The sequence below is a fragment of the Lutra lutra genome, chromosome 13, assembly GCF_902655055.1.
Source record: "Lutra lutra chromosome 13, mLutLut1.2, whole genome shotgun sequence".
Lineage (NCBI taxonomy): Eukaryota > Metazoa > Chordata > Mammalia > Carnivora > Mustelidae > Lutra > Lutra lutra.
This window is the reverse complement of record NC_062290.1, coordinates 29,229,643-29,240,812: the sequence shown is the minus strand read 5'-3', so window position 1 is coordinate 29,240,812 and position 11,170 is coordinate 29,229,643. Positions and strand designations below refer to the sequence as shown.

The 11,170-nt window shown below is 43.8% G+C and overlaps 1 protein-coding gene across 2 annotated transcripts in view; it reads left to right on the top strand.

The window, feature by feature from the left end:
• Positions 1 to 7,207: 7,207 nt before the first annotated feature.
• FBP2 (fructose-bisphosphatase 2) overlaps positions 7,208 to 11,170 on the top strand; it is a 34,114-nt gene continuing 30,151 nt past the window's right edge. Inside the window, exon 1 of one of the 2 annotated variants that reach the window (XM_047700817.1) lies at positions 7,208 to 7,497. In XM_047700817.1, coding sequence (XP_047556773.1) covers positions 7,328 to 7,497 — 170 coding nt within the window. In that variant the 5' untranslated portion in view covers positions 7,208 to 7,327. The remainder of the gene's footprint in view (positions 7,498 to 11,170) is intronic. The other variant, XM_047700816.1, reaches the window with a different exon arrangement.

The following is an 11,170-nucleotide window of genomic DNA, read 5'->3' as shown; positions in this document are numbered from 1 at the left end:
TAAATAAAATCTTTAAAAAAAAAAAAAGAAAGAAAGAAAAAATGTATCACTCTGGTGAGTGATGTTGGTAACAGGGGCGGTGCATGTGTAGGGTGCAGCGAGAAAAGGGAAATCTCCGCATCTCCTCTTGACTTTATTGTAAACCTAAACTGCTCTAAAAAACCCCCCAAAACCCAAAGTCTTGGGGGCGCCTGGGCGGCTCAGTGGATTAAAGCCTCTGCCTTCGGCTCAGGTCATGATCCCAGGGTCCTGGGATCGAGCCCCGTATCGGGCTTTCTGCTCCGCGGGGAGCCTGCTTTCTCTCCTCTCTCTGCCTGCCTCTCTGCCTACTTGTGATCTCTGTCTGTCAAATAATAAATAAAATCTTTAAGAAAAAAACCCCCAAAGTCTTAAAATCAATTAATCAATCAATTAATTAATTATTTTTATTTTTAATTTTTTAATAAACATATAATGTATTATTAGCCCCAGGGGTACAGGTACCCTCCCCAATGTCCATAACCCCACCACCCTCTCCCTACCCCCTTCCCCTGGCAACCCTCAGTTTGTTTTGTGAGATTAAGAGTCTCTCATGGTTTGTCTCCCTCCCTTCCTACCCCCCAAACCCCCCACATTGCATCTCCACTTTCTCATATCAGGGAGATCATATGATAGTTGTCTTTTTCTGATTGACTTATTTCACTAAGCACAATACCCTCTAGTTCCATCCACATCACTGCAAATGGCAACATTTCATTTCTTTTGATGGCTGCATAGTATTCCATTGTAGATATATACCACATCTTCTTTATCCATTCATCTGTTGATGGACATCTAGGTTCTTTCCATAGTTTGGCTATTGTGGACATTGCTGCTGTAAACATTCGGGTGCACGTGCCCCTTCGGATCACTACGTTTGTATCTTTAGGGTAAATACCCAGTAGTGCAATTGCTGGGCCATAAGGTAGCTCTATTTTCAACTTTTTGAGGAACCTCCATACTGTTTTCCAGAGTGGTTGCACCAGCTGCATTCCCACCAACAGTGTAGGAGGGTTCCCCTTTCTCCGCATCCTCGCCAGCATCTGTCATTTCCTGACTTGTTAATTTTAGCCATTCTGACTGGTGTGAGGTGGTATCTCATTGTGGTTTTGATTTGTATTTCCCTGATGCCGAGTGATGTGGAGCACTTTTTCATGTGTCTGTTGGCCATCTGGATGTCTTCTTTTTTCTTTTTCCCAAATATTTTTCTTACTTATTTATTAGAGAGCGAGAGAGAGAATGAGAGGAGAGAGGTCAGCAAGAGAAGCAGACTCCCTGCTGGGCAGGGAGCCCGATGTGAGATTTGATCCCGGGATTCCCGGATCATGACCTGAGCTGAAGTCAGATGCTTAACCAACTGAGCCACCCAGGCACCCATCTGGATGTCTTCTTTGCAGAAAGGTCTGTTCATGTCTTCTGCCCATTTCTTGATTGGATTATTTGTTCTTTGGGTGTTGAGTTTGCTAAGCTCTTTATAGATTTTGGACACTAGCCCTTTATCTGATACGTCGTTTGCAGATATTTTCTCCCATCCGGTCCATTGTCTTTTGGTTTTGTTAACTGTTTCCTTTGCTGTGCTAAAGCTTTTGATCTTGATGAAGTCCCAATAGTTCATTAAAATTAATTTTTTAAGATTTTATTTATTTATTTGTCAGAGAGAGAGAGAGAAAGAGAGAGAGAGAGAACCAGCAGAGGGAGAACCAGCAGAGGGAGAAGCAGGCAGGCTTGCCACTGAGCAGGGAGTCCCATGTCGGATTCGATCCCAGGACTCTGGGATCATGGCCTGAACTGAAGGCAGATGCTTAACTGACTGAGCCACCCAGGCATCCCAAGTCTTAAAATGTTTTTTAAAAAATGCATAGCATGATGAGAATAAGAGTAAAAAGCACAGCAGTTACCACTGAATTAAAAAATAGCTCTAACATGGGCTCGTTCCACTTTAACTTTGTTTTTTCCACTTGAAGAATGTATATAGCACTTTCCCATATAGTTTTTATGCACTGAAAAATGGACTTAGTATATTACAGAAGAGTAGAAATTGGATTCTTGATTTCCCATCTTTGTTTTCTTTTATCCTGCAAAGTTAAAGCTTAAGCTGATTTCACTGGTGTGTGAGAAAAAATAGGGTGATCCCCCAAACAATCAGATTTCCGAGGTGCCTGGGTGGCTCAGTCGTTAGGCTTCTGCCTTTGGCTCAGGTTGTGATCCCGGGATCCTGGGATAGAGCCTGCATCAGGCTCCCCCCTCAGCCAGGAGTCTCCTTCTCCCTCTCCCACTCCCCCTGCTTATGTTCTCTCTCTCCCTATGTCTCTCTCTGTCAAACAAACAAACAAATAAATAAATAAATTCAAATCTTAAAAAAACAACCAGATTCTCCATGTGGAACAGCTTACAACGGCCTTGGTGTTCCACTCGGATACACAGCAAACACTACAGTCCTACAGGGGCAAATGTGTGCACATTTTTAAACATTTTGCCACAATCGTGTTTTTTTTTTTCTTCTTTTTTGCCTGATGGCACTGTTTCTTATAATAAAATCTTCTCTGATTGACACCTTAAAAAGCAACCCCATATGTTGGGATTACATGGGGAATGAATGGAAATCTTCTTAGCAGGGTTTTGCTAACGAAGAAGTGTCCCTTGGTTGATCCTCTAGAGTCACATTCCAGATCCTTGTCTTCAGATCCTGATGCAAGAGCGAGATTGCCTCGACTGTCAGGAGGGTCTGCTTGTCCGTACTCAGACTCAGGGCTGTGAGCATCCACCATCAAGCAGAGCGAGGCTCCAGGCAGCTTTGGGGTCACTGGCAGATCAGTGGCACTGAGCTAAATGAGAGCTGGGTACCGCTCTCCCTCTCTGCCAGCTTCCACCATGGCTGCTCTGTTTCCACCCTGTTGTGTGCCCTGAAGGAACTCTGGCATTTGCTGAAAGGTCATCAGTTGCAATTTTAGACCGCTGGGTAACTCGAACTTGTAACATTTAAGTGTAGCTGCAAAAGGGGTGTGATCGCTGCATCCAGCTATCAGCCAGGGCCAGGTGGTGGCACAAATAGCAGACCCTCCCCTGTTCCCTTTGTGGATGAGTCACTGACCGCTTACAAACGACACTAGCCAATACCACTCCCTCCTCCATCTCCAAGGTCTCCAGTCTTCTGCGTATTCTTAACATGGGCGTGTGCCTGGGCGCAGAGCTTCTCTGGGAGTTTGCCTCGAGGTACTGGTTGGTTGGTTTCACTTCCAATCTTGCTAACATATACTTTTTTTTTTTTTTTAAAGATTTTATTTATTTATTTGACAGAGAGAGATCACAAGTAGGCAGAGAGGCAGGCAGAGAGAGAGGAAGGGAAACAGGCTTCCTGCTGAGCAGCGAGCCCGATGCGGGACTCGATCCCAGGACTCTGGGATCATGACCTGAGCCGAAGGCAGCGGCTTAACCCACTGAGCCACCCAGGCGCCCCAACTAACATATACTTTTATAAAACAGAAAGAATTACAGGAAAGGCCAAAGAAGAGAGTTATTCTTTAAGCAGAGTTTCAGCTGAGGTCACAGCAGCAGACTGTGAATGTATTTGATGCCACTGCACTGTGTGCTTAAAAAATTGTTATAGTGGTAAAAAAAAAACAAACCCCAAAACCTGGAAAAATGAAATAAAAAACAATTACATATAAAATGCAGTCCCTGATTGTTTAGTATTCGATTGTAATTTCATTTAAATTTAAATTACATTTTATTATTAGATTTATTATTATTTTTAAAGATTTCACTATTTTTTTGAGAGATAGATGGAGAGCCAGAGAGAGAGAGAGAGCAAGGGAGAGAAGCAGAGGGAGAGGGAAGAGCAGGTTCCATACTGAGCAGGGAGCCTGATGCAGGGCTTGATTCCAGGACCCTGAGATCATGACCTGAGCCAAAGGCAGATGATTAACTGACCGAGTCACCCAGGCGCCCCTTATTGCTAGATTTAAATAATATTTTAATACAGACAGAGCAAATACAACATAGGACAATTGCTATAGAAATTTCTAAATACTTTCAATTTTTCTACTAACTTTGTCATGGACTGGTACAGTTTGCAGACTGTCCATGATCCATTTTGTATTTGTTCTATAGTAATATGAATTTTTTAAAAAGTGTACAGCTATTTGAGATTAACACACGTATAGATTCAAATTGCCGTCACTGGGGCACCTGGGTGGCTCAGTGGATTGAAGCCTCTGCCTTCGGCACAGGTCATGATCCCAGGGTCCTGGGACCGAGCCCTACATCAGGCTGTCTGCTCAGCAGGGAGCCTGTTTCCCTGGCTCTCTCTCTGCCTGCCTCTCTGCCTACTTGTCTGTCAAATAAATAAATAAAATCTTAAAAAACAAAATGAAACAAAACAAAAAAACCAAATTGCCATCACCATAATTCGGATAGGAACAGTCCCATCAGGCAACAGTCCTTGTCTTGACACTCCCCACACCTGTAGGCCCTGGCAACTATGGAATTGTTCTCTTTATACTTAATTTTGTTTTCTAAAAATGTAAGTGGAATCATACCACATGTAATCTTTGAGACTGGTTTCCTTCACTTAGTACAGTGTCTTTGAGATTCGTCCTGGGGCTGCATGCAATAGGTTTGTTCCTTTTTATTGCTGAACTCTAGTCTATTTTACGGCTCTACCCCAGTTTGTTTATCCATTCACTGAGGGGCACTTGGGTTTGCAGTCTCTGCCATTATAAATAGAGCTGCTATAAATATTCATGAAGCGGTGTTAGTGTGCATAGACATAATCCTTTCTCCAGGGAAGATGTGAAGGCCCGCTGACTTGGCATCCTTTCGCACCGTCACGTGGGAAATCCTCTGATGACAATGTTGTACTTCAAAGGAGATCTGGAAACCAATAACCAGGATACTCTTTTCTCTTGTACTCACTTACTGGCCCAGGACTCCTTACACCCGGCTACATCTCCTCCTATAGACGTGTCAGAAGAATTATTGTTGATCAGACAAAACTTGTTATTCGTTAATGGCAACATGACACGGCAAGTAAAGAAGGTTCCCTCCATAGTTCTCACCATTTCCCGAAGCTCGCAGAAAAAAAAGAGAGCTTTCTGGTTTAGATGGTGGTGTCAAAATTAAAGTGTTCTGACAGAGCAGGTATCCACAGCTGTATCTTACTAAAGGCTCACACAAGCAGGTGCACAAAGATATGGAAGCTCGTTGAAACATTGTTTCGAGAGTGAACATTTCCAGAATCATCAAACAGTCCACACATTGGATTGCAGTATATCTCTGTGTACCAACATGGATGTGTATTTCTGAGATGTTTTGCTATGGCAGCCACTTGAGATTGGCTGGTCCATGGAATACCAGTGCTCAACCTCCATAGCAAGGGGTCCTCATATGACACAAATCTGGTCAAAGCTATGTAGGCAGAAGTCCACTGGTGTGTGTGTAGGGAGAGGGCGGGGGAGAGTGTTCTGGGGAAATACTTCTTTTCTAATAAAAGGCAACCGATGTGATGGGAGCGCCCTTCTCCCCTCTTTGGGTCTTCAGTGTGGGCTAGATGTTCAGAACGGTGGCTGCCATTTTGTGCTCTTGAGGTGTCTTAGCTTGGTGGCAGAAGCCAGCTGACCAAGGACAACAGAAGAGACAGAGGGGCTCCTCATGGAAACTCTGAGTAGCTAAATAAATGCCAGCAGCCACCTCCTAGTGAACTCATGAGAAAACATGAGAAAAATAAACTCCCGCATATCCAAGTCGTCTGAGTTTTCTCTTGCTTACAGCTAAACACATTCTGACTGAATTAATTGTCAGAAAAAAATTCCATTGCAGCGTCTTCATGTATATTCGACAGAGCAATGTGCATATTCTATTTTGCAAAATGGAGTTATATATGTACACATAATAGTTCATATACATCTAAAATAGTTATATATACATAATAGTTAATATACATCTAAAAACTCTAACAACAACAAAAATAAAATAAAAACTCTAACAATAGTCATATATACATCTAAACCATAGGTACACGTAATTATTAAATACACATCTAAAAAATATACATCTAAAATAGTTATATATATCTATAATAGCTCAGAGGTACTAAGTATCTACTATGTGCCAGGCTCATCTTTTTGTTTTTAACCCTGACAATGACTCTATAAGGTAGATGTTTTACTGCTATTCCCACTTATAAGAGAGAAAACAGGATTCAGGAAACTTCCCGGGGACATCTAGCAGGTAACTAACTAGCTTGGGACTCAGTGCCAGGTGTGTGTGCCCCTACAGAACCTTCTTGGTCCACCCTAGGCAGGCCCCCACCAGTGCCTATGACCCATATAGACCCCCCACCAACCCAGTTAGTCCTACAGAGTGGGTTGGGGGCTGGGCTGGTGGTGAGGTTTCTCTTTCTTTCTTTCTTTTCTTTATTCATTCTTTCAAGATTTTATTTATTTGAGAGAGAGCACGAGCAGGGAGAGGAGCAGAAGACCCTCCTCGGAGCAGGGAGCCCCATGGGGGACTTGATCCCAGGGCTCGATCTCAGGGACCCTATGATCATGACCCAAGTCGAAGGCAGACGCTTAACTGACTGAGCCACCCAGGTGCCCCTCACTTTTTTTTTTATATATTTCCGTAATGTTTCCTTTCAGTAAGCAAATAGCATTTTTGAATTGAAACTGCAAATCTAGAGGAATTGATAAAACAACCCTGATGTGAGACACTGCGCTAGGAGGGTAATTTTCTTCTTCTAGATTTGGTTATCTATCATGGATACCCCTTCAGTCACACGTGCTTTTGGAAATAAGAAGCCCCCTTTGCAAACCCCTGGCTAAGCGGAACCAGGATTATTTCATCATCTGACCTATAACCCAGATAAGTTACCTGCCAGCGTGCCTCCCATAGGCACAGGGGAATTGGGTTCTGCAGTAGATGTATGCAAAGCATCCTGAGTCCTGGAAGGAGAGGGTTTTATGGATTTTTTTTTTTTTTTTTTTTTAAGTGGCTAGATTTCTCTTCTCCCACCAGTTACTGAAGCGTTGCTTCCTGGGATCATCAAGAAAAATGAGGTGTGTGTTTCTGGGCTGCCTGATTTTATTTGCAGCCGCTTATGGTGCTTTGGCAGCCTTCCAAATCAGCCTGCCAAGAGAGATTTCCTTGAGGGCTTGCCCAGTTGTCTTAACCACGTGGGTCGGGGCACTTTTTCCTTAAAGGTCCTGGCAGGGCTCGCAGGAACCAGCTCTGATACCGACTGAGCTATAGCCTTTCGAGATAAACAGGGCTTCCTGGGAGAAAAGAAGGATTTGCAAAGTTCCCCGCCACGATGTCGGACAGAAGCCCCTTTGAAACGGACATGCTCACCCTGACCCGCTACGTTATGGAAAAGGGGCGTCAGGCCAAAGGGACTGGGGAGCTCACACAACTGCTGAACTCCATGCTGACGGCCATCAAAGCCATATCCTCGGCTGTGCGCAAGGCCGGCCTGGCCCACCTGTGAGTCCGGGGGGAGCAGGTGCGGGTGCTCAGACCCGCCCTTGACACGCAGGGATTCAGGCATGGGGGGGGGGGGGCATGCGCAAACCTGCAGGTGCTCGGGGAAGCTACCTCTGTGTCTGGAGGGAAGGTGCTTTTAAAGTTTCTGTCTCTGATGAAGGGCTCTTGACTTGTTTCAAGAAAGGAACAAAATACTGGGAGAGATGGTATGGAGGGAAAAAAAAAAGAATTTTTCTTTTAAAAAAAATGTGTAATTTTTCCAGTTGCCATGTATTATAATGATGACCAGCTCAGGGGCTTGTTGCATTTAATATAGGTTGAATTATCATGATTTGTTTCTTGCTGCGCAAAGAAACAGTGAGAAAGACTTGAGATTTCGCTTTAGCTCTTAGCAGATAAGAGCATTTTATTGCCATGAACTTTGCCAACGTGCTAGGAGCTAAGAATCATTTACAAAATAACTCCCTGCCCTGAAGCTTCAGTCTTATTTTGGCAAGGAGTCTTTTTTGCTTTTAAGACAATCTTTTGTTTCTTCTCTGTGACTCTTTATCTTCTCTGCGTGGTGTGCAGGAAGCTGGGATGTTCTGGGTCGAGGAGGAGGGAATGCAGAGCGCTCTTCCACTTTATTCTCTTCTGTACTCCTTCCAAGCACAGAATGAGGCCAAGTTCATGCTACAGCTGCTGACTGTCATAGCTGCTGACCTTAAAAATAAGTTGTTTATTTTGCCAGCAAAAATGAGTTTATTAGGGAATAGTAGAGACTTGCAATCTGGGACAAGTAAGCTCTGCCAAAAACCATAGGCTGGTCTAACAAAGGAGAAGAAGGTTATTTTACAGAGGAGGAAATTGGCAGGGGTTGTTTTGAACGAAAGCCCATTGGTGACAAACAAGAGTTCAGGGCCAACGTGGTTTTTTACTGGCTGAGTTGCTGGGCTAGTCAATTTCTTGGAGGAGATACCACCTACATCTTTTCTTGTAGGAGTCTGTAATTAATTGATGATTTCCTGGAGGATTCTTCTGTTGGGGTTTGGAATTGACACTTCCGGCAATGACCTCCAGTGGTCCGGTGTGAGGGCTCCCCCTTCTGGCCTCTGACTCAATTTTAGTGAGGTTTCCCTTTATTTAATAAAATTCCACACAGCCAAGGGTCCAGTTTAAGTCTGTGGTAAAAAGAAGCTGACTTTCTCTGGGGTTCCATCTTCTTTGTAGCAAGTCCATTGGAGGTCTTCTCAAAGTTGAAAGGACCCATTATTATTATTCCAAAAATGAAATAACAGAAAGAAATAACAAAATCTAATAATTTAAAATATTAATTCTTAACAATTTAGTACTTATAATACAGAAAAAAAAATTGATAGCGTTATGGGGCACCTGAGTGTCTCGTTCAGTTAAGCATCTGACTCTTGATCTCAGTTCAGGTCTTGATCTCAGGATCATGAGTTCAAACCCTCATCGGCCTCCACACTGGGAGTGGAGCCTGCTTAAATAATAATAATAATAATAAAAGATGTATTATGATCGCCTTTCCCCACTCTCTGTGTATTGTTATAACTGTATTATTGTGTCATCCAGCAATAATGGCCAGGCTCTACAATTAAGAACTTTCTTGAATGCGAGGTGAAGACATTTGCCTCTGTCCTGCTCCTATGAGGTGATGGGCTATGCTGAGTGACACTAAATAGGGACTTTACCTGTCCCTGCATATGGGCCCTGCTATGCTTAGAGCCATTTTCTGGGCATCTCCGCTGCTTGCTGACATTTCTGTATTTTCTACCCACCTTAATGCGCTTCTCCTCTTTGCAGGATGCTTAGCTAGGCAATGGCGGCTGTGGTAGGGTTGTACTAATCGGCTTCAGAACTCTTAGCTTTGTGGCTGTTGAGCGTCCAGATGAAGTAGACTCAGGAACTGAGGAATAGGGGGTTCATTGAACTTGGCTCTTCCTTCCATGTGATTATCTACACTTGCTGGGACCTCAGTTTCTCATTTGTAAACTGGAGGGGATGCTAACAGCCCCTAACTTACAGGGTTGTTGTAAGGCTTAGTGGATCCATGGGATGAAGATTTCAAAAAGGCCAGATCCATAATAAATGCTCAGTAAATTCTCATGATTACAGTGGTTCCAAGTGCAGATTTGAGGAAATTTGCGGCTGGCTGGGCCATGCTGCTGACTGTCCACTAGGTGGCAGGTGCAGACCACCGAATCAAGATGTCAGGCTCCACCTTTTTCTCAGAGGCGGTGAGACAGGGGTCCTCAGGCTGGCAGGAGCCCCACATCTTGCTAATTCAGACGACATCCTTCCCTAGCCCCTCAGTAAGAAACACCAAAGTGGCAGTGTGAGAAGCCCATTGTCTGGAAATTCCTTCTTTCTAACGAAATGCTGAGATTAATTAACAGGACAATGGAACAGCAAGGGAATTGCTTCTCATATTGCTAGGGGGTTACTCTGTCCTGGAGCAATTCTGCTCATGAAAATGAGACTTCCATATATTTCTGTCCCTTCCCACTTAGGGGACCTCAAGCCCCTCATTCTTTTGCTTCATTTTTCTGGGAAGACATTTTTAGGCACAAACTTAGTGAATGCCAAAGGGATCAGAAATTTTCATGGTTTTTTTCTTCTTTTTTGGTCCTCTCATGGGTGTAAGAAGAAGGGAATGCTAGAATGCTTCTTCTGGAAACATCTTCATGGTTTTCTACTGTCAGTGGTGGAATATCCCATTTAAAAATTGTCAGTAACGTTTTTCTTAAAGATTTTATTTGTTTATTTGACAGAGAAAGACGCAGTGAGAGAGGGAACACAAGCAGGGTGAGTGGGAGAGGGAGAAGCAGGCTTCCCGCTGAGCAAAGAGCCCAATGTGGGGTTCAAATCCAAGACCCTGGGATCATGACCTGAGCCAAAGGCAGATGCTTACCAACTGAGCCACCCAGGTGCCCCCAAAATTGTCAGTAAAGTTTTAGTATTAGTTAAAATGGTAAAAGATATTGTCCTGTGGGTTATAAAGCTCTCTTGCATCTGTGACCTAACTTGGAGCAGTTGTCAGACAATTAGATCTCAGTATGAATGAGCTTTCATTCTTTCTGGAAGGAGGGGTGTTGTTGGTGGTTAAGGGTAGACGGCATCTGGAGGAAGGCTGTCAGTCAAGGAGGGTGGGAAATGAGTTGTCTCCTGCTGAGGGTAGATCAGTGGTTCTCAACCCTGGCTACCTGTTAGAACCACTTGAGGTTCCTTCAACAAATAAATGGCATTAAATAAAGGAGAAGTAGGGAAGTTACTTTCCTGCCATGCCTTCTTCATAATTCATTGAATGTGTATTGAGCATCTACTATGTCCTTGAGCACTATGGAAACCAGTACAGTAGGCCAGCAGTCTAGCATTCAGTAAACAGACAGTCCAGTAGGAAAGGTTTTTGCATGAATAGGTCATGAACTGTTGTGGGAGGGAGAGATGATAGGGATGTAGGGGGACCAAGGAAGCTTCCAGAAGGGATCAGGAGGGAGACTAGTGAGAAGCTGATGGTTGGCAGAGAGCATTCCTGTGGAGAAACACCATGAGTGAAGGTGAAAAGGAGAGGAACAGTTTGCTGGGTGCTGGTGGCCACAGGACTTTTGCACTGTTGAGATGAAAAAGGCTTGAGCGGGGTAATAGCCATTCCACTTTTAGAGGGATGAGTGTG